At 42.3% G+C, this 23,857-nt stretch overlaps 1 protein-coding gene across 1 annotated transcript; it reads left to right on the forward strand.

Moving 5' to 3' along the window:
- Positions 1 to 17,063: 17,063 nt before the first annotated feature.
- On the forward strand, positions 17,064 to 22,631 carry LOC306968419 (ileal sodium/bile acid cotransporter-like; the record flags this gene model as incomplete). The annotated part of the gene is made up of 6 exons (XM_079563766.1): positions 17,064 to 17,461; positions 17,520 to 17,638; positions 17,716 to 17,804; positions 17,880 to 18,055; positions 18,678 to 18,835; positions 22,444 to 22,631. The coding sequence occupies 6 exons, from the start codon at positions 17,064 to 17,066 to the stop codon at positions 22,629 to 22,631; spliced, it is 1,128 nt and encodes a 375-aa protein (XP_079419892.1).
- Positions 22,632 to 23,857: the final 1,226 nt, after the last annotated feature.

The raw sequence follows: 23,857 nt of genomic DNA on the forward strand, positions 1-23,857 counted from the left end.
TGAGGGGTTAGGGACTAGGGTGGATATTCGGACACAGTCTGAGTTATCGTTTCATCTGTCTGCGGTGAAACGTGTACAAGAGTTTGTACTGTGCTTTATGCAGGTATTAAACACATCTTTGTCACTTTCTTATCATTTTTCTTCTGGGTTAGAAAATTCAATATCGATTTAAAACAACAAAATCTTCATTCAAATCGTCATTTCACTTGACTTAGCAAGAGATGGAGAGGTGAGGAGAGCATTCCCTGGACACATATGACCTCAGGAGGAGCTCTTTGGGGAGCTGTCGACGCAAAGATGAGACTGGCATCTGGAGAAGACTCAAAGGTTACTCAAAGATGCGCGAGTGGGTCGAAACACAGCTCCAAGTCTGTTTTTGATTAACATTGTAACACTGTAAAAGGTCGACCCCCACCTGAACCGCGAACATTTTCTACTACCCAAATTTAACAACGTATTGGAAAAAAATATATACATGAAAACACAACAAAAACAGCCACAAAAGAGCAACAGAAAAGCAATGAAAATGTCACAGAAGAGCTGCAAAAGAGCAACAAAAAGGCTCCCCAAAGTTATGTCATGTGGCTTGAATAAAAATGTGACAAAACTGCAACATTAAAGCCCCAAAAATGCGATGGAAACGTGACAAAAAAGCCACAAAATAGCGATGGGACAGCATGGCAACCACGTGAGGACAAAGATCCATTTCGGGCCAGTTTTGTAGGTCTTAGTGTTCAAATGAGGCGTTATACTGGCCTAAAGACTCCAGTCCAGAAGTCTTTAGGAAGAGTTTTGCCGTATTCACAAGTGCAATAAAGGAACCTCACAGTGTTGAATATGCGAGCCTCCTACTGAAAGAAAAGATCCAGAACGTGGTGACGCGAATGGATTCAATTAGTTAGTTTGACATATAGCTAACTACTAATGCTATTTGTAACCGATACGTCTATTTACTTAATACAACAACTTATTTTATTTATTTATTGGTTTAGCAAGGGCCACAAGTTCTTTTTCTCTTCCCAGTAACACTGTGTCCCCGTTTCTTACAGAATTCTCTTAAAACATCGATTTTTAACGCTTAAAATATTCAATATCTGTGTCACACTCGGTCATGTTAACAGTTTGGGATACGATCTGGGTAGGCCTGACCTTTGACCTGGACCAGCATGCTGTGCGCTCGGTGAGTTGCTGAATCCGCTTATTGATCGTATTGATAAGGCGTATTGATAAAACAGCTTTTTTACGTGGCATTTGTTCGCCGTAGGATCTATCGACAACGCAAACCAAAGCAAAAACCTTCAGTAACACTTGTAGTAGTAAACGGAAATACGCGACACATGACGGGGGTGGACGAGCGCCCAAAGACTTGCACTAGACTTACAGTTAGGGATGCCTTTTTAGCGCTCGTAGTCCCGTACCTGTTCCCTGGACTCGGGCAGGGAACAGGTACGGGTCCAGAGTCCCAGAGCAGCTGACATGGGGAAAACTCCTGTCCGGGGCCGAAGTGTCTGGGTCCCGCTGTCGTTCCTGCTGTCCTGCAGCGAGTCACACGCCTCCTGTGCGGTGCGTTTTGAAGCTTTTTGCGCATGGTAAGCTTTTGACAGGCCTACAGGGCGTCCAGCGCAGCCCACGCTGAAGTTGGGAAATGTTGAACCTTTTGGAGAAATTCAATCAGGAGCTTTCTCCAACAGTGACGTACGTTGTAGCTGAGCCACCGGGGCAGATTCTATGCCGGCCAAGAAAAGAAAAAAATAATAAAAATAAAATTAATGAAAACAAGTCACGGAGATATAGCTTTATTGTGAACCGGAGCTACAGGAGCTCTGGGACTTTTACACCGACACACTTCAGTGTTTCTTTACCTACCTACACACCCAGGATTAAAGGCGGCGACAAGAAAACTTATTTCAGTGGCTGAATCTGCGCTAGGAAAGTGTTTGGGCCTCGAGGATGCCTGTTGTAGCTACACACGCTGACGTGCGGCCAGAGCGTCGGTGTGACAAGCGTCTGACTTCAGGTAAGTACAAGCGTCTCACTACGGGCTTTAGGCACGTTTTTGATGCCCAAAAAGCGTTTGGTGTGTACGCACCTTAACTGTGGAGCAGGCCATGAGGCGGAGCAGCTCACCAGAGGTGTTTAAGGCACTTTTTGTGTGGGAAATTACAGTTACACCTCAACAATACCAATATAAGCAACTCAACAGTACATTATATCAATAAATTACAAATTAGATATACTATAAAGACATGTTACACTTCTTTTTTCTTCATTTGGCCAGGGCTAACAGAGAAGGCCCTGCTGGCCCTGACGGCACACCACTGCATAACGATATGTTGAAAGTTGTGACCAAAAGTGACCTTCACATCACTGATGCAGTGATTTTGTAAAAGTTTTATCAGCAGCTGCTCCTCTCCTGGGCCGCCATTACTGTCCTCATCTCGTAGGCTATTCACATTCGGAGAAGTCTTTATTTACTTTTTATTTGGCCTATATTTAACCAGGAAAGTCCCACTGAGATGAAGAATTTCTTTTTCAGGAGATCCTGGCCCCACAGAGGAACATATTTTTAGTGGTAGGGGAAACCGGAGTACCATGAGGAAACCTACGCAGACACGGGGAGAACATTCTAACTCTGCACAGAAAGGCCACGTCCAGGTGGGAATCAAACCCAGGACCACCTTGCTGTGAAGCACGAGCACAAACCACTGCACCACCGTGCCGCCCCCAAGGTTATGACTGTGTTACAGAGATAATGTGGCCGTACAGAATGACCCAATATGATAAATTAAGACGCTTTAGACTGTGATTATTAATAATGACATATCATGCCTTACAACTTGTATTGCGCTTTACAAGCCTGTATTGCCAGGTTTCTCAAAGTGCTACACTGCCGTCATTATTCATTCACTCTATACTCAGTGGTAGTAAGCCATTGTTTTAGCCACAGCTGCCCTGGGGTAGACTGACGGAAGCCAGGCAACCAGTCTGTGCCATCACCACCACCACCCACTCACTACATTAACCCAGGCTTCCTGGTGTTTCCAAACAGTCTCCCATCCAAATACCGACCAGGCCCTTCCTGCTGAGCTTCTGAGAGTGACGGGATCGGGCAGAGCAAAGGCGGTATGGCTCTTTCCCCGTCACACAAATGTTTCTACAGTTCTGGCTCATTTACAATGATGTCTGACTGATGTATGTCCCAACCTGCAGACGTTCTCTCTTGTTTGAGGCTAGCTGCGCATGCGCAAAGTGACCTAACACGTATTCTGGAAATGAGGGATTGAGAATAAGCTTGTTGACATACGGACGTCTCAAGCAGCACGTCACTGACAGCACAGCGCAGATAAGCTCAGGTCAAGGTGAAGGGAGTACGGCACTTTTCTCGCACCTCATTTACACATGCCATACACCCGTGAGAAAGCACAAGTCTTTGACAGAACAGAATGCATAAGGAGACGCTTCCAAGGTGCTGAAGAATCCTGTCCTATAGAGTTTAAATTTCCTTAAATACACTAGATTGTATTATTACTGTGTGCGACTCGGTTTGAATGGACTGTAGGTCAGAATTGGCTGCCCCTAATTGTCAACTCAAGGTAGTAATAACAATCTCTGGGCATCTGAAGTTGCATTTTTAGTCACTTTAAAGATAAATAATTGTATCATAGTGCATCACACACATTAGTATATATTGACAGTGAGGTCATTTTGCGCAATTATGGGGTCTATGATCGTAAAAGAAAGACTGAGCTTGAGATGAGCAGAGTGCATTTTTTTTTTTTTTCCTTGTATGCCTACAAATATCTTATAGCAGTTTCCTTTAGACACATTGGCTATGGTTCAATGGCCAAAGTAAATGGCCATAAATTCACTTTCAAAGATTAACACCGCTTTATAGAGAAGTTGAGAGCAGACATTGCCGCAGAGGACAATGCTGGCTCAGGCATAACTGTGACAACCAATACATCTCGGGTGAATGAGACTTGGAAGAACCTCTGGTATTAGGTTTCCTCCGTTATCTGTGTCTGTGCGCTGGGAGACTTTGTCTTGGCAGATGAGTAAAGACATGCATTTGTAATTTCAATAAAGTTCAGTTTAACGACTACAACTGGACCAACAGACTAGTTGGTCCATGAAGTTCATAAACATGACTTTATATTTGTCACGTTACTGCTGCTTCTCGTACTCTGAGATCCTTGTGAAGTCTACACCCAGCTTTACCTTGGAAACGAATGCTCTGCTTCACACTTTACTGTAATTGGTTTAATCTTGAATCCAACTGTCTGTTTAGCTAGGTTGTTTAGTAGAAAGAGGCACGGTAGTACAGCGGTTTCCCACTTTTACCCACCAATAAAACAAATACACGTGCACTTCAATTGTACTGTGTACTCTGCAGCCTGTCTATGATGTATCCTCTTACGTTCAGATCCTCTTTTGTCCTGATCTCTCCCAGCCCAAGGTCACCCTCCTCAGTGAAGCCTCTAAGGCCTGCATGTCGATCAGCGGATCTGCAGCTCTTGGCTGTTGAGCAAAAATCGATCTCCCTGAGCGGCGAGTGTTTGTGTTTTAATATCCGCCAAACACCACCTGCCAAAACATTTATGCTGCGTTTAGAGTGAAGCTCACAGGGAGGCAGTTGAAACCAAGACGCAGCCAGGGGTTTCCCCAGAGTCTGAAACGGAATATGTAATGGAGGATCATGTTGCAACGTTGTCATCCCTATTTAATGTAAAAAACTTAATACTTAATACTGTGTGTGTTGTGTTGTTAAACATGGTGATACAAAGACTATGGCTTCAGTCACCATATGATCTTCTATGATCTGGTGGATTTGCAATTTACCTCAGGTCCCCCCAGTAAGCTAATCAAGTCGCTTTTGCGTTGAGCCCATCCATCCATCCATCCATCCATCCATCCATTTTCTTCCACTTTTCCATTGCCGGGTCATGGGGGCAGCTGTTGGATCTGCCTTAATCACATTGCACCAGCCCCTTATGGCTCCTCCTGCAGGTGGTGGGTCCACAGAAGGACGGCCTCACGATTCTAACAGGGCCTGTTGGTCTCTCATAAGAACCGCTCTTTGTCTGAGCCCAATATCCTAATAAAATGTCCCTCACAGGGTGCATGAATATTCCAGTCAGCAGTGAGATGGATATCTACGGACAGTGTACAACACCACATTGACCAAGATGAAGTCAGGAAAGCTGCTCGGTGCCAGGTTGTAACACAATGGGCCGAGCACACTGTGAGATCTCGCAGCTCTTAAAGTGGGCTGTATGTGGCAGATGTTATGTAGAACCAGTGTTGTTTTTGCCAACGAAAAAACTATAACGATATCATCACGTCGACGCATAACGTAGCAATGCTGAGCTGAAAAAAACTCTTTTGTGAGTAAAACATGATGAGACGTTTATGAGTTTATGCTAATGGCACAAGATTAAATTAATTAAATACCAGAGCGTATGAATGCAGAAAGCATGTTGATGAACGAATGTGCAGACGGCGCTGATAATAAAATAAAAAATCTGGACGTGATGATCAGAGGATGAGGAGAGCGGCCGCTTTTGGGCAGTCACGCTCACAATAACACTTTATAATAATAATAACCTTTTGTGGAGAAATTTGACTGTCACAAGCTCAGTACTACTACGCCTATTGAAATTAGTTTGTGAAAATAGTAACACTTCATCACCTTTCATGATGACACTGATTGAACTTGACTAAAACCTTTGAAGTTTTCGTCTGACTAAAATGTGACTAAAACTGAAAGCATTTTCTCTTAAATCTAAAAGGGCTGCCAAAAACCAACACTGTGTAGAACAACCTATCGAATTGAAAGTATTATTGACCTTTATTTAACCAGGATAGTCCCACTGAGATTAGAGATTACAGAGGGGAATCTATTGTACATGTTTTTAGTGGTAGGGGAAACCGGAGTGCCCGGAGGAAACCTACGCAGACACGGGGAGAACGTGCAAACTCCACACAGAAAGGCCCCGTCCAGGTGGGAATCGAGGCGTGAGCGCTAACCGCTGCGCCACCGTGCCGCCCAAATTGAGGTTTTAGCCACTGCGATAACCTAAATTTCTGTAAAATGTAATCAGCATTTATAAGAATTTAAGGCACAAAATATTGAAATTCTGGTTTCATCATCTTTTTCATACTGTATGTTGATATTTGGCTTCATTTCAATTAAAAAAAAAATGTATCCAATTCAATGTCAGAAATGTAAAAAATATTGTCTCAAAATCATCTTGCGACCTCCCAGTTTGGGAACTAATTCTATATTGAATACTACAAAACACATTGTATCCTTGTGCACCCCACGCATCAACTGGTCTAAGCTCAGGTAAGAACATTTCTCAGTATGTAAAAACGGTGGCCTGGTCCTTTAAAAGGATAATGGGTCTAATTCAAACATAACAAAATAAATGTTTTTCATGGGTCATCATAACCAGAGAAGATTAAGATTTAACTACATCACGTGGCTCTGTGCACAAATGCTGCTTTGCAACTCCCAGGTTTGGAGTTGGCCGTGTCTCGGTGATTTAAACATATCGGCAACTTAAGGAGTATGTACAAGCTCTGTTGGATAAGTAGGATGGATGTAAATGTTTATTATAACTGTATATACGGCCTTTGCTATGGTCGGTACTTGGATGGGAGACGTTTGGCTACAACATAAACTTACTACCGCCAAGCATGGAGTGAATGAATAATGACTTCAAAGCTCTTTGACAAATTATTATTAACCCTTGAAGCTAAAGGCTTACATTAACTTAACACTGATAAATGGCAGCTGAACTAATTTTATAAAAGACTTGATGTTTATTTAAGTTTTCTTCTGCTTTTAAATCTTATCGTAATTTTGATCTATGTTAAAATGTGGACACTCAGTAGTCTTTGCCCAACACTGGCCAACAGGAAGTCATTCAAAGCAGTCCATGCACAGAGCATATCGTTTTACACACACATAATATTTCCCTTTTTAATGAATGCAAAAAAGGCGAACAAAAGACGAATCAATGGACTTGCGCGTTACAGCTTTGCAGAAGACGTCGTAAACATTGATGCTGTGACCTCTCGGCTCGATAAAGCGCCCCTACTTCATCCCTCAAGCCTTAACCTATAAGGAACACATGGTGGTGTTCTTTTGTGGTCATAATGTCGCAATGGCCCCTGGTTAACATGCTAATGCTAATGGCTGCTTTCGTGGCCGTGCAGGGGTCGCGCGGGTCAAACGGCGTGATAAGTCAGTGTCATGTTGAAGAGGGATGTGGCGCGTGGGTGGTGGCGCTCAGGCCTCGCAGCTGGGCCATTTCCTCACTGTCGGAGAGAGTGCTCGGTTTATTGTGACTTTTAAGGTCAACAGACTCCGGAGACATTAATAGTGTTTAGAATTCAGCAAAACGGTAATACATGCAAATTTGAAACAATAAATCAGAAACGTCATGCTCTCTATAAGGCTTCCGTGAGTGTTTGCAGCTTTTTTTTAATGGTCCACATTGTTCCACACACATACCTGTAGTTGTAATGTCTTCTATTTGTAATGTCTTCTAGTTCAGTTCTAGATGCAGACATACGTATATAGACAATATACTCTAGAGTGGCAAAAAAGTAATTTACTACAAGGAAATAATCCATCTCTGTGTCCTGGCATGGCCTGACATCTGTTGCGCAGCTTGTTTGGGACACCATCAATTTTGTATGATATCTCTTTTTATTCTATCGATATGCTTCCCGGGGAGCTAAATGCCATGACAGCCCAGGCCATAGACGCCTGTTTGGAGCACGATTGATTGGTCTGGCATTTGATCCTCGGGCTCTCTGAAAAATGGAACTTCTGACGCACCATAGTTGCCCACCCCGTTTTACCCCCCCACCCCCACCCCACAACCGGCTGTGCCTTTAACATCAATCTGCCCACGCCCATTCTGCCTCATTTTGAAAATGATCCCGTGCTTTGACTTTGAAAGACTGAAGCTAAAAGAAACCATGCACTAAACACCGCATCGTCCGACAATTGATGGTCCGATAGAGGGATCTCAATGGAAATGTAATGCTCTTATGCACTTATAGTACATTTATAAGCCCACAGAAGGAATATCGATTTGCTTCTTTTAGATATAATATTAATTTCTCTCTTTTTTTCAATAAAAACAATGAGTTTCTTTTTTGTAAACATTTAGACAGCACTGTAAAGGCTTGGAGAAGTTCTCTGTATTTTCTTCCTTCATTTTGATCATTGTGAATAATCGTAAAATCACAATACGTTCCCTTAGAAAAATCGTGACTCAAACATTTAGCATTGTGACGTCCCTATTGCGAGATAGTGAGTGCAAGCTGGAAAGGGGGAGGGGGGGATCTTATTTGTATAGTGCTTTTCAAATGACACAAGTCAAACCCAAAGCGCTTCACATGAAAGGGAGGGGGGTTCATTCACTCCATGCTGATGGTGGTAAGCTTGTAGCCACAGTTTCCCCTGGGGTAGACTGACAGAAGCGAGGCTGCTCACATCTGCGCCAACGGTCCCTCCGACCACCACCAACCACTCACACAAAGGCACTGGGTAAAGTGTCTTGCCCAAGGGATTCGAAGCCCCGACCTTCCGATCATGAGACGCCCCGCTCAACCATCAACTGTCAGAAAATCAAAATCAAGTTTGTGCACTGTAATAAAGCGCCAAAGGAGAGAATAATGCATGAGTAAACAATAAGCAAGAGACTCTGCTGCTGATCCCCTTCAGCACATGCTGCTCGTTTTGCATATGAGCAAAGGCTTATTGGTAAATCATAAAACACTGTTAATACAGCGTATTATGATGTAAAATATCACTCAGTATCAATAATGTTAAAGTGATGCTCTGTAAGTTTGCAAAGTGAGAAGAGATAGAGTGAGATTTTAAAGTAAACAATGAAATTCCTCCCCTCTTTAACCAGAAAGCCCTTCTAAGGGCGTTTTCACACATGTTGGAGCACCTTATGGGTCGACCCAACAGCGCCCTAGTTTCAACTGCATTTACTTCAAAGTTAGTTCAGTCCGTGTTCACATGCGGCCGCACCAAACGTCCCAGTCATGTTACGTGGCTGATGACAACGGGCCGACACGCAGGCACGTGCACAGCAGGCACGTGCACAGCAGGCACGTGCACAGCAGGAAGGGAAAGGGCCAGACGAGAGACATATGTTAACTTGATGATATAAAGTTGATCCATTTAGCCTCGTCAGAGTATTATCAAAGCGTCATCTTTGTCATGCAGTGCATACTATACTGTATATTCAGTCTCTCTTCACACAAAAAAGAGGCGTGAAAGCTAGAGTAGTTTGGCCGCCTTCAAACCACACCTGCTCCACAGCTGAGTGCAGCACAGGCCGCTCCGAGATCACCTGTTTAGAGCTAAACTGCTGTGGTCGGGTTCACTCTGACCCAAAAGTGCCACTCTCTAGAGCCTGTGTGAAAACGGCCGTCGTTTTCAAAATGAGGAGGAACAACATTTTCAAAAGTAAATGATCAAGCTCCTCCCCCTGCCTCCTGATTTGACTTGACAGGCTGGTTCACAGGAAAAGCTCATTGATCAACGCGGGAGGGTAATAGACTCTGATTAGTTGCTGAGATCTGGGAAGGAGAGACTAAATTGTATTAAAAAATTATTACTTACTTTACATCAAAATGCAAGACCAGGTGATCGATTTTGAACATTTTATAAAATTTGTAAAACATTTAGACTATCCCTTTTACAGAACCAGGTAGTGTTTTTGTATTTTTCCACAATTAATAATGAAAGAAATGTTCAAAAGGTGGAAAAATAAGGACCCACAAGTGGTTTGGGTCCTTTTTCCCCCCTTTTGAACCCTTTTGAACATCCCACAAGTTGAGAAAGACTGTTATAGATCAGTTTGAAGGAGCAGTTACTGTACCTATATTGCATTGTATTCTCATTGACCACTGTTCATGTTTTTAAGGCATTTCTAAACGGGACTTGGTACACACATAATTAAGAAAGACTTATTTGCAACCAGCTCCAAATGTTTGGATCCCTGTTTGTAAAAAACATATGAACGCAGTGTCAGCAGATGCCTGTTGTGCTGTGATGCAAGAGGTTTGACCATTCCCCCCTCAGTCACGACTAAAACAGATAAACAGAAGGCCTTCTTCTTCCCAGTCATACACATATTGAAATGTGCTATATTTTGCATTATTCATTTCTAAAAATTGTAAAAGGTGTGTGGGACCCCGGCTCTCTGCATGCACGTATATTAACTTCAGCTTAGGACATATTGCCAGTTAAATTTGCCAACATTTCATTTCTTCAACTCTGCCATCCATTATATTGTGTTGAAATATTAAACAGAGCGCTTTTATTCTGACTTGTAATGATGAGAAATCTATAAAATGTAATAAAAGGACCACACTGTAATTGGATACGTGAGGGATCATGAATCAGGGCAGGTTATAACGCAGGAGGGATGACAAAGAGAAACTCAAGATTGGGTGGTCTGCAGTGCCACCTGGTGGAGAACAAAGGGTGTGACAACACAAAGGTCTGAGCCTCGGCCTGATTGGAGAGGGGTCAAAATGTCGCTGTTTGTTAAAAGTAGGGGATGGATGGATGAAAAAGAAAAAAAAAACTTTATTCGGTATTAGGATGTCAGCCCACCAATTCGTTCCATTTAGGATGGCGTGGAGTTTGGTAAGTATGAAGCCAGTGAAGTGTTACTAAACAAAGAAACAAATCATTTCTGGTTGATTTTGTTTTTTCCTTTTCTAAACTTTAATAAAAAATGAAAAAAAAAAAAAAAGTGGTATTTTAAAATCTCAATATGTTTGTGTTGGCTCCAGCTGCTTTATGTTCAAATGGAATTACTACTTTTTAGTTGTAATATTATTTGCAACAACACGAAGAGGGGAGAGAGAGACCTTGTCGCCACTACAGGCTGCTAACTTTCTGTCAGGGCAGACTTAGTTACAAAAAAATATATGATATTTTTAAGCAAGTGAAGCCTCCCCACCAATATTGACACGAAACCGCCATTTCTGCCTCAGTGTGGGAACATTTAGACGAACAGTGCGTAATGAGCATAAAGAAGGGTGAGGGTGGGGTACCTCCATATGCGGGTGGCAAAACAAGCTCGAGGCTCCTTTTCCTAACTACTTCCTAACTGACAGCCCAATTCGGAAGCATCTTGCCATGGCGGACGCTGACGCACATCCGGTTTGGCGTAAGAGCTCTTACCAATCTGCTCATTTCCGACGCAGCCCATGGACATCAACGGGACATGAAATGAACAATTGCGCCCGGCAGATGCCTCTGTCAAGAGGGGTGGGGGTTTGAATATAGACTACAAAAGTTTGTAATGTTCATTGTGTCTACTTGTGTTACTAGTATAACTTTCAGAGTTCATTTGGTCAGACACTAGGATTAGAGATGTGGAAATCTTACCTTTACCTGTTTCAGTGGTTGTCTGCAGGCCGTCATCAGAAGTATCATCAGGATGAAGTGCCACTTTTCAACTACTCTTCCTTCCAAAGCGTCTTCCTTCCAGACTGACGGTCCTGACAGGTCCATCAGACTGGCCACGCCCCTGCCGCCCAGCGGCCTCAGGGCGACAGAAAAATAACCTTTTTTTTTCTTGGAGTAGCTACAGTTCTGACTCCTAAAAGAAAATGGGAAACACGGATATGGCTTGGTTTTCTATTGCCTTTATATGGGGCTCTGTACATTTGGTTTATGTCACGGTTTAAATGAAGCCTCGGCGTATATTCTGCCTGGAAAACTAATTTCAGCATCACCTACTTCCAGCTCGTGATCGCGTCCGCCAATCAGAGCGCAGGCTCACCTGCACAAACGCCCTCGAGCTGATTCACGTGTTTTCATTGGACGGAGCGAGTGTTCGTCAAATCTAGTTCAAAAACCCGCGAGCTAAACACAGCTGTGATGTTTTATGTTTTATCCTTAAATGACGAAACTGCGGAGAAATTAACAACATCAGTTTGATCACGGACATTTGGCAGCACGTTCTCCAGAGGAACTCTGACAGAGACGCAGGACTTTGTGGAGAACAGCAGCGGAGCCGAGGCCAGACTTTTCCGGGATGACGAGAGGAGTTTCCCCGCATCATATGCACTGGAACCCGGCGCGGATCCGAGGCTCGCCGCGGTCACCGAACAACCGGACATACGGGAGACACGGAGTCTGAGACACGAGGACGTTTGAGGACAGAGATGGAAGTGGACAGGAGAGCTTATGGTGTTGGCAGTGACGCATATGGAGGAGAAGAAAGACTCACGAAGACATCAATGGTAAGTAATGCTTTGGTGTCGCTGTTGTGAGTAAAATGGCGATAACCTATAGCCTACACATATGATATGATATAATAGGAGAGCGGTAAATTGTGGCTGCTGCTGTGGTTGGGGAGGTGTGATGCGTAATAGCGCAGAGCGCGCTTGGAGAGCCTTTGGCACAGCTGGTCGTTCAGTTCCTCCACAGGTGCAGGGGCGGACTGGGACTAAAAAATGGCCCTGGACTCTGACCAGCCCGGCCCAAGTTAGTGTAAACACACTCGTCCACAAAGACATATTGACATTAATTTATAATAGGCCTAATTTTTATTGCGCGATTGCTGTGTCACCAATTAACAACAGAGCTGTTAAACAAATAGAATAGAGATTTTTTGTTTTTTTGCTGCTTCACTGTGCAATTGCAAGACCGGGTAGCAGCACCCCCTTGGAGGCTGGTGGCCTTCAAGCCAGCAGCCGTTCTGTGCTCCTCCAGAATGGACCTATGGCCAGTCTGCCCCTGCACAGGTGTGGCAGGGCTGAAGATCTGGGACTGCTATTTGCCCTAACATATATTGCAATTGGGGCTAATTTTGCAAGTTTGTGATTCATTTCTTTGCGTTTGACTTTTGGAATCGTCGTCAAAGTTGGTCAGTGAACTACGTAAAATAAAGTATTTTCTAAATTGGGTTGAATGTAATGTACATACCCTCAATGGGAGCTTGGGGGCGCTGTTTTAGTGGACATCATATATGGTCGTAATTCAGGGATAAGACAAACACTTTATTTGATTTGGAGGACTTGTTGGAATTAGCCAATGGCTACTTTCCATCTGTAGTCCCTGGCCGATCAAGAAAATACAAAGACCAGTGTACAACATTAAAGACAAAAGATCATCACACAGATCATCCACACCAATTTAGGCAAAAAATTGGTCACTAAATGTGGTCTGATTTTCATCAAAATCACAGGATTGATTAAACAGTGTCTGCCTGAACTAATACCACCCAAACATGTACATTTGATAATTTTTGTATTGGCCACAACATGTAAACATTCACAGGAGAGCATGGAATAAGTAAGTACACCTCCTGAATCTCACTGAACTGCAGCAGTTTTGTAAAGAGGAATGGTCCAAGATTCATCCTGATCGTTGTGAGCGTCTAATCTGCAACTACAGAAAAGCAGTTATTGCTGCAAAAGAAGGATCAGCAGCTATTTAATACAGGGGTGTGCTTAAATTACATGCATGTTGTGAACGTCTCAGGTTTTTCTGCAAAATATCATGATAGAATTAATTTTTCCATTAAAGATTGTCCAGGCCCTGAGGCAACAAACCAGCCCCACACCATGATTCTCCCTGTACCATACTTCAATGTGGGGATAAGGTCTTGGATGCTCCACAGCACAACTGGCAAAATATACTGTGGACTGTTGGACCCAAAGTTGAACAGTTTGGGAGGAACACACAGGATGAAGATCCACCAGAACTAAAGGTTCTGTTGCTGTGTCCTCTTAACATCGCTTGAGTTGCAAATGTTGATTCGCGAGAGGAACATGGAAAAATGTACAAAGACATTTCCATGTTCCTCTTGCGAATCTTGTCCTTTGGCCAAAATAATAAAAAATAATGTATTATTAAGTTAATTGCTTACCAACAGCCTTGTTATGTCACTGAGAACAAATGGTTAAAAATAAGATAAATCTGCCTAAATTTCCCTCGAGGGCCACAGGCCTATAGGCCACGACACCAGGCAATCACAAGGCCCGTCCTTATCCACATTAACATACAGGACTGAGAGAAAATGCGCTGATAGGATGGACTTGGGCGTTTGAACATTATCTTCATCCTGGTCAGTTGCCACACATGTCAATAATTGACACGCAAAGGTCAAAGCCAGACAATCAATAAAACCTCACTCACGCCATGAAAACACACCTGGGTCAAGATGACATTACTGCTTATGTTTTTATTACGCAGACATGAGTGATCACATGGCACCAAGCACCACTCTTAAAACCCGGACGCTCTTGAAAAACACAGCGGCTCAATCATTGTTTTTTTCCTCATCTATAACACAGTCTTGTCCTCACTCCTCCATCACACTCGGAACACTTACAGCACCAGATCGAGTCAGCTCATCGGGTTCGCCCCATCTAAAACGCGTCCTATCTTTGGTCATGGCTCCTTTTCTTTTGACTACGACCTCAGACCCACGTAATGAACGTGGAATATGGAATGTGAAATGTGGAAGCTAGCCTGAGGTGGAGTCAGTGAGCATGCAGGGAACAGTGGCACTCCATAAAAACCTGTGACCTCCGTAGAATGGCAAGCTCTGCTGTTCCCCCATTGGACCAGGTAACATACGTAGATACAACACCCAGAACACAAGTATAGCTCACATATAGCTTCCTCTCCTTCTTCTCTCTTGTCACTTCTCCTCCGTCCTGTTCATTATATCCACAGTGAGTTAAGGCTGAGCGTTGGCACTTGGCTATTTTAAACTGCTGCCGCACATGAACGCCTGCTCTGTGATGGCTCCACTCTATTATTCATGCTTCATTATTAAACACTCTAACCATTCTTCAAAACGGGTGAGAGTACATTCATTGTCTCTCCACTTAAAAGATTGAAGGCAGGAGTTGGCTTCAAATTGTATAGCGCTCTCATTTACATTGGCAACCTTGACCAAACTGAGCAAAAATGTAGAAAATTGCATTGTATTTTTCTAATTTGAAATGTCCATGCGCCGTAACGGCCTCGTGTATGAGGCTGTATGAAGCTATAGCACTTTGGTGAGTGTCTCTACACCATCCTCACTCCATTCCCTACTGTCCAGTCATATAAAGCCCATAGAATTTTTTTGTAAAACACAATGTGCAACTAATGGCCAAGTGGCTGCTGCACATATAAGCACTGTTCTATCCTCAGCATTGTGGATTTGAGTCCTATTGTCATAACTTTACTCCATGAATTCACGCGCTGTTGATTCACACACAAACATGAGAAACCATTTTGTGCTGCTCCAGCTGATCTGATTGAACCCAAGCCAAAAGTGGTTTGGACTAAATGGATACCGATTAACAACGATTTACATTTTTCAAAGCTTAAAGGAAAAGGCCACCGTTTTTACATACTGAGATATGTTCTTACCTTAGCTTTGACGAGTTCTTTAGGACCTGTCTGGTCTTCACCCGTGCCTTCAGTCATGTAAACACAGCGCAGACGGCGTTAGCATTTAGCCTCTCCCCCTCTCCTCTATAGCTCCAAAACTGGTCAAGATAGAAGCTGCCAAGCTCTTCCACGTTTTCCATATTTAAATATGGTTACGTGAAGTGTTACACTACAAAGTATAATTACACAAAATTAAACAATGTGGATTTTCAAAGAGGATAAAGGGGGGGACTATAATGTAGTAATTTGGCATCCGCACAGTAAAGTGAAGATTACTGCGCGGATTTCGAACTACTCCTGGTATTTTTACACCTTACAGTACGGCACTTTGGCCAACTGTAAAGTTTGAAAGTGCTTTATAAATAAAGTTGGTATGGCATGGTATGGTATGGCATGAAGGATGGGATAAAATCTTAAACAAGCAAACCTTTATATTTCAAATTTGATAAACCTTCAAGAAATGTCACCAATGCTACAGCGTTTCACATGGTCACATCAAAGGGTCCCGTTGGTGTCAGAGGTTCCAGGTCATCTCGCCCTAAGTTCAGGTTTATGGTTTACAGGCTATGTTACTACAAGTTTAGAGGGAAAAGTCAATGCTGCTGATAAGAGCTGCACTCCCTGTCCAGGGCATGTGCCACTGCATTATTGTTCCTGTGGAGATGTTGGGATCACTGAGTATTGCAATACAGCTTCTCCATAACCTTTTTTCTGCTACCTGGATAAACTGACTATTGAGAGGTAAGAGTTATTTCTTATCTACATCTACAATGACTTGTAACACTGCACTTTTTTACTGGTGTAATGGTTGATTTAAAAAGGTGCAATGCAAAAGCAATACGCAAATGTTGTTTTTGCATTGCAATAATTGCAATTGTGCCTTGAAAGAAAGAATCAAGATTGCAATATAAATATGTTTCAAACATTTGTTGGCCCACAGTTTCTTCAAATACAGTATGATGATTTGGGTATAAATGTTTTTCATATTATTGAGAATAAAATTGCAGTAGTTTGTCTACAAATACACTTTTAAATCACCAGTTTTGGTTCAAAGAAACATGAATCACAATTGTTCTCAAGCTTAGGTCACAAAGCCTCCAGAGGAGACTGTTATGTGAACTGCCCAGGGGCCACACAGATGAAAATTAGCTTGTAAAATGATCTCTGTGCAACACATTTGTTGTGTAATGTCCCTGTCAAATAAATCTAAATAAAATTAATAAACAAAATCAATAAAATACAATTTAGGAAAAATTGCTAAATGCAATAATTTCAAATTGCCCAATTTCTTTAGTTCAGTCACCTAGCTGGGCCAAAGCCATTTTTAAGAGCAGGTGATGCACTTAGGAGGCTACAATGGCCATCAGTGGTCCTGGATACAGTAATAACTGTGCTGTGCTGTTCTCCTGAAGACACTACACCCAAGGCCCATCTTGCTGACTTACCCCATTGTCCTGAACTTCAATACCAATGTGGAATATGGTAGAGTGGCTGTTGGTTATAGTCTGTAACATAGCTCTTTTTATGGCAGATTCTAGCAGCTCGGAGACAAGAAAATCAGCCTAATTCATGCACTCCACTGTGCCGAAAGCAGAAGATGAACTCTTTCGGAACCATGGCCCTGTTCAAGGAGATTGCAGCTCAGCCGTTGGACTGTCACATTGATGCTACGGTGTGTTCAGGGACCAGCTGTCTGGTTCCTCTGTCTGACCGGAAAACCAACGCGAGGCTGGTTTTGAGAATGCTAGCGACAATCATAATGATGATGGTCATGTTCGCCATGGGCTGCACTGTGGAGCTGCATAAACTGCTGGGTCACCTGCGCCGGCCCTGGGGCATCATCATTGGCTTCCTGTGTCAGTTTGGCATAATGCCCTTCACAGGCTTCGTCCTGTCACTGGTCTTTAATGTGGCTCCCCTGTATGCTGTGGTTATCATCATTATGGGCTGCTGTCCCGGAGGATCAGGCTCCAACATTGTGTCATATTTTCTAGATGGAGACATGGACCTCAGGTCAGTTATATTCGTCATATTATCATACACATATTCTGTAATGTTTTCTATCTTCTAGTATCAGTATGACGACCTGCTCCACAGTCTTAGCACTGGGCATGATGCCTCTGTGTCTTCTGATCTACACTTCTCTGTGGGTGTCCTCAGACACCATCCTGATCCCATATGACAAAATTGGTTTGTGACTTATTGCACCGAAATTTCAAACAGCGTTTGATTAATGAGTGTAGGATGCCTAACATATTCATCTTTAGGAATCGCTCTTGTGACTCTCTTTCTCCCTGCTGCCATTGGGATGTGTGTCAAACAGAAATGGCCACAGAAAGCTCAAAAGATTGTCAAGGTTAGAATCACATATTATTATTCATATTATATTCTCTTGAAACTAGTTCCTTACACTTTGTTTCAATGTGTTCAGTTTGGTTCCATCACTGGTGCTGCTCTGCTTTTCTTTTCTGCTGTGGCTGGAGGGGTGCTCTATAGCTCGTCATGGGACCTGGAGCCGGAAATCTGGATTATTGGGGCCATCTTCCCATTCATTGGCTACGGTCTGGGCTTCCTCTTGGCTTGCTTTGTTGGACAGCCCTGGTTCAGGTATGATCTACATGTCCGCAGTGACTGCACAGCTGGATGTTGAATAGTTAGCTTGAAAGTGGCTGACACAATGTGTAAAACTCTTGAATTTCATCCAAACCTTTAACCCAGTGGTTCTCAAAACCTAAAAAAAAACATTAGCTCTGCTAAAGACAAGCTGCTTCCTAACAGTGAGGAAATCAGAGCGGACCAGCTGAGGTCATTAAACAAAACAAAAATCTGTTCTGAAATTGAGACATTTTGAAATCTGAGTTCACAGAAAAGGTTTACATGAATTAGAATTACTAGAGTATACATAGTTTGGAAACGTGTAGATTACAAGTTTAACTTTTTCTTGTCACTTTTTGTTGCATTTTAGTCACTTTTCTGCCACTCTTTTGTGGCCTTTTTGGGCACTTTCTTGTCGCTTTTTCATCGCATTTATGTTTTTCATTGCAAAAATGTGCACGGTGGAGGTTAATATGGATATGAATTATTAAAATGTTATGCTTCATGTGTTTGAGTTGACCAAAATCAACTGAGAAATATGCCTTGTTTTTTTTTTTATATAAAATATTTATCTGGGGGTCTGAAAGTTTGGATTAAGCCCTTCTACTACGTTCTAATGTTTGCCTTTGCTCAGGTGTCGCACCATTGCATTGGAGACGGGCATCCAGAACATCCAGCTGTGCAATACCATTCTGCAGCTGTCTTTTTCTCCAGCCGAGGTGGAGGTCATGTTCGCCTTCCCCCTCATCTACGCCATTTTTCAGGTTATCCTGTTGGTCTTTCTGGTCGGAGGTAAGTTATTTGTTTTGTCTTTTTGTTTTTATATTTACATTTTCATGGACATACATTACACATATACTGTTTGCGTTAATATGTGCATGCAGCATTTATAACATTTAGAACTGTTATAACTGTTATACTACATGGTCTCACACATCAGAAGCTGTCCTAAAACCTATTTAAGAAAACACTGAAAATATTGGACAAAATCATTATTGTAACATTTTAAGTAAGTATAATACTCTGGACCTGGATAGCTATCAAATATTTGTGGATGCTTGCCGCATTTTTAAAGTTGTAAATGTCCTATATGCAAAATCGACTTTTTAGAGCTTTTAACCATGTTGTTATGCTATTTCCTTATCAAAAACACCCCCAGAGTTTCTTCTCTCTGGGATTCGGCGACTATCACCAAAATAGTGTTTTTCTGTGACTGTCTCTGATGGATGTTTGGTGAACCTTCGCCAGAATCAAAGTGGATTAACTTTTATAACCAACGCGAGTCCCATAATGTAAACAGCGATGGACCAGAGTGGTATCAAAAAGCGTATTAGCATGTGTGTGTTAGCCATTTATGAAGCTGTGTTGCAGGTGTCAACTCCTTATAACTGCATCGTGAAGTAACTTCACTTATTGTTGTTTATTTATATTACGGTAAAGTTGTATGTGCGGAGAAAGGGGGCGGAGTTAACTGAATGGAAGCGTCTTGTCTTCTGGGTTTGAAAAATACCTCAAGAAAACACTTATATTTATCACAAAAATGAGTGCTCCATAATGGTAGAGGTACAATATATCATATAAATGCCTATACTTAAAGGAATAGGCCACAGTTTTTACATACTGAGATATGTTCTTACCTCAGCTTTGACGAGTTCTTTAGGACCTGTCTGATCTTCATCCGTGCCTTCAGTCACGTAAACACAGCGCAGACGGCGTTAGCATTTAGCTTCTCCCTCTCTCCACTATAGCTCCAAAACAGGTCAAGATAGAAGCTACCAAGCTCTTCCACGTTTTCCCTATTTATTCTTAGTTACGTGAAGTGTTCCACTACAAAGTATAATTACACAAAATTAAACAATGTGGATTTTCTAAGCGGATAAAAGGGGAACTATATTGTGAGGCGTAATAATACCAGGAGTAGTTCGAAATCTGCGCAGTAATCTTCACTTTACTGTGCGGATGCCAAATTACTCCTGGTATTATTACGCCTTACAATATAGTTCCCCCTTTTATCCGCTTAGAAAATCCACATTGTTTAATTTTGTGTAATTATACTTTGTAGTGGAACACTTCACGTAACCATATTTAAATAGGGAAAACGTAGAAGAGCTTGGTAGCTTCTATCTTGACCAGTTTTGGAGCTATAGTGGAGAGGGGGAGAGGCTAAATGCTAACGCCGCCTGCGCTGTGTTTACGTGACTGAAGGCACGGGTGAAGATCAGACAGGTCCTACAGAACTCGTCAAAGCTAAGGTAAGAACATATCTCAGTATGTAAAAACGGTGGCCTATTCCTTTAACTTTGGAGTGGCTAAAAAAGCATGATGTAGATCCTTTAAATGGTCTAGCTCCTCCTCCGCTTGCAGATTTCATAAGTAAAATAGTAATTGAGTACTTACTGACGCAACTATGCAAGGTGCGTCGGGCCCCGCAGCCACAAGGGCCCAACATCTCAGTCCAACTACGGTGTTTCACTGATTAACCAACGCGTTGTCCGTGGGCTATTTGTCTCAATGCGCACAGTTACTTACAGTAACCCTGGTTCTCTGAATGCACAGTCTATAATGTATTGGGGCACTCACAGGCTAATTCTCAGTGGTCAGAAAGAAATAAGGTGCAGTTGTCAGTTAGTTTTAAATCAGCGGTTCCCAAACTGTGGGACAGGGACAAGAGGTGAGAGAATGTGACCACTTACAATTTACCATTTTAAAAAGTTGGGAAATAGACTAGTAGTAGTCCGTAGTCCTAAATCCTGGTCTCACAGTGGCTTAGTGGTTAGTGGTTCTCACACAGAGGGGCCTGAATTGAGGTCATTATTTTCCACTTCTGCCCTGCATTACTGCACAGTGGAACTGTATTTGACCGTAAATGGATTCGCTCTTTGTCGACTCACCATGGGGTGTGTACTGTAGGGCCCGCGTGTGGATTTTTGCTTCGGGCCCCAGAAGGGCCAGCACCGGCTCTGTCCATCAGAGGCTCACAGTCATGGAACACATTACCAACCCAAGTCAGGAACTGTGGCACCTACCTGACTTTTAAAGGTGCTCTGAAACATTGGTTGAAAACTAGCCATGCACACACAGGTAGATTATCCCTTTTAAGGAGCATTGGGGGGCGTCTTTGAGGCTGGTTGTGTGTTGTCCTTGAAATGTCTGTATGTATTTTGTATATATCTCTTCTGTATATTGTTTAAGTTAATGTTTGCTGATACCTGCCTTAGGACAATGGATGAAAATTAGCCACTGTGCTAACTCCGGCGTATTTACATTGATGCTCTTTGCTGACATGTTAATTCAAATAAATAAATAAAATAACAGGTACTTCAAATAATACTGATGGTCTATTGAATTGGCGGCCCGAGATGGTTTTAGTTTCATTACTGTGGCAGGAGCCAATAGCGGAGTAGCATGACAGCGACCCACAGCACAATGGTCCCAGCCAGTCCCCAAAGTAGAAGATCGACAACGCGACAGCACACCAGCGCTGCACCAGAACTGCAGAGCCAGTGAAACACAAACCTCTGCCCAATAAGTGACAGGCCAACACCTTCAGTCAGTACCACCACTATCCAGATCTACATTTTGGTTTAGGCGGGAGCTAAGAGGCCAATATATAGATTAAATACAAGACTGTCTGAGCAGTTCTCTGAGCTCAAAGTGTGTTCATCATGGTGGCCTTTATATGAAACTGAAATCACTGTCATTCCCAATGCCTACACTGAGAGCTCAAAGTGTCTCGGTCTTATTATAGTATTCCTACATAAACATTTCATATTTTAAAACATAATGCTGAGGTACCCAAAAGAACATCAATCATCTATAAATAGGACTGGGCACCGAAACATTTAGTTTTCTCGATACCAGTAGGCTACTTTAACAATACTTGGTTTTCTACACCGATACCTGAGTGATACTTTTTCCGATACTTTTTCCGATACCTATACTAACATATTTGTCGTCTAGAATCAGAAAACAGAACAATAATGTGTGGAAGATCTGTAACTTTACAATAGTAGGTTCATCTCTAATGTGTACAATGTGTGGAAAAATTGGGGAATGAAATTGTGTAAAAAAAAAATTTGAAAAATTGAAAAATGGGGCAAACATTTGGCAAAAAAAATGGGAACCATATTGGGAAAAAAAAAAGAAAAATTGGGCAAAAATGGGTGATACAAATATTATCTGAGTTGAAACAACCAAGTCACTTCCTTTAATGCGTTCCATGGCCCAACAGCATCAAAACTTGGATCTAAAGATACTTTCGATGCTTTAATTTCTTCGATAATGCTGGAACTTGAAAGTTTTTTACTGATGCCATAATGGTACCAGCCCTATCCCTAACAAGTCAACTTTAGTATAATCCTTGCAGACAGGTAACTCCATTGAAAGACTGTCTTTTCCAGGTTACATCATTTATAAGCGTAAATGTGGAGGTGTTCCATCCGAGGGCGACGAGGCTCCTGCTCTGGAGGACGGCGAGACAGCAGAGACCGGCAAACGGCAGAACTTGGCTTTGGACAACGGTGCCTTAGAGCTCGGTGAGAGCAGTGTGGAGAGGAGTATGGACAAGGGTAACAACACCCAGTGTTGAGACGACCGCTGTCCGTCGCCAGTGAACTGCTCATACGCTGCTCATACACTGCTACTTCAGGATATTAGCCTTTTACCCCCCCGCCTTAAAAGTGTGCATTTTCTCCAGTTCAGCTTTACCCAAATCTAAAAGCTTCTCAATCGGAGTTTACAACCTATGGGCCAGAGTAACGGCTCATTTGAAAGACCTACAGTAAAGAAAACTGGGTATAGGGCCTTTAAGGTTGTGTTTTGGGTCATTCTGGTGCTGTATGAATGAACCTCATGACTTCATCTGATTCAAATCCCAAGTCATTGCTTAACATTACACATACACAACACAACAAACAGTTACAATTATGAAATAAAAAGATGCTGAATTGAAACAATAAAATGTAAATGTGTATGTGTGCTTGTTAGCGGCTCTGTTAGTGAATGAAGCAAAATATGCCTTCAGCCAAGAAAAAAACAAAGAATGAATTGGACAAAACAATAGGTTTTTGTGACAGCCCAGCCCATATTACAAGTCGTACGTCAAGCCACCACTGTGAGGCGCTAAAGGATAACATTTCTCAGAGGCTTCACAAAAATGTGAAAGTATGGGAACAAGTCCCATACTTTCACATTTTTGTAAGTACCTCAGATTTTTTTCCCTCTTTTCATGAAGTGCTCAGAAACTTAAACTTAGTATGAAGAGTCCTGCTCTTATCAGATTTGCTTATTTAATAATACCTAGGTAAATCTTTCTGTATGACATTTGCATTATCAATTTTATTAACCTTAATCATTCATTTTACATTAGTTGGTCATCATTGATATAGGCCCCTTTTCTTTGCCAATTTCATTAACCCACCTGGCTATGGTGATATGGGCCTTAAGCCAGTTCTGTCTCACAATATTAGGTACGAGACTTCAGTTGTATCAAATTACAGGATGTAATTTGCAGAAAAAGAGCACCACCTGGCTCTGGCCATGTGTGCCAACTCAGGGAGAAAGTTCAAAAAATAACCCCAGGCTGCTCTTTGCGCCCCCCGGTCAGCCATAAAATCACAGGCTCAATTAACCTTTCTTTCCTATTAAGTATTATACTATTTAGTGCTTTATTGTCACTCTTTTTCTTTTCTTTTTTAAATGTTAATATTTTATTATTGTTATAATTTTATTGCTCCAGTATCTCATCTTGAGCCTGTGATGTGTTTGTGAAATGTTCTGAGGTTTGCTACAAATGAATTTCCCTTTGGGATCAAT

The sequence above is a fragment of the Gobius niger genome (genome assembly GCF_951799975.1).
Source record: "Gobius niger genome assembly, chromosome: 9".
Lineage (NCBI taxonomy): Eukaryota > Metazoa > Chordata > Actinopteri > Gobiiformes > Gobiidae > Gobius > Gobius niger.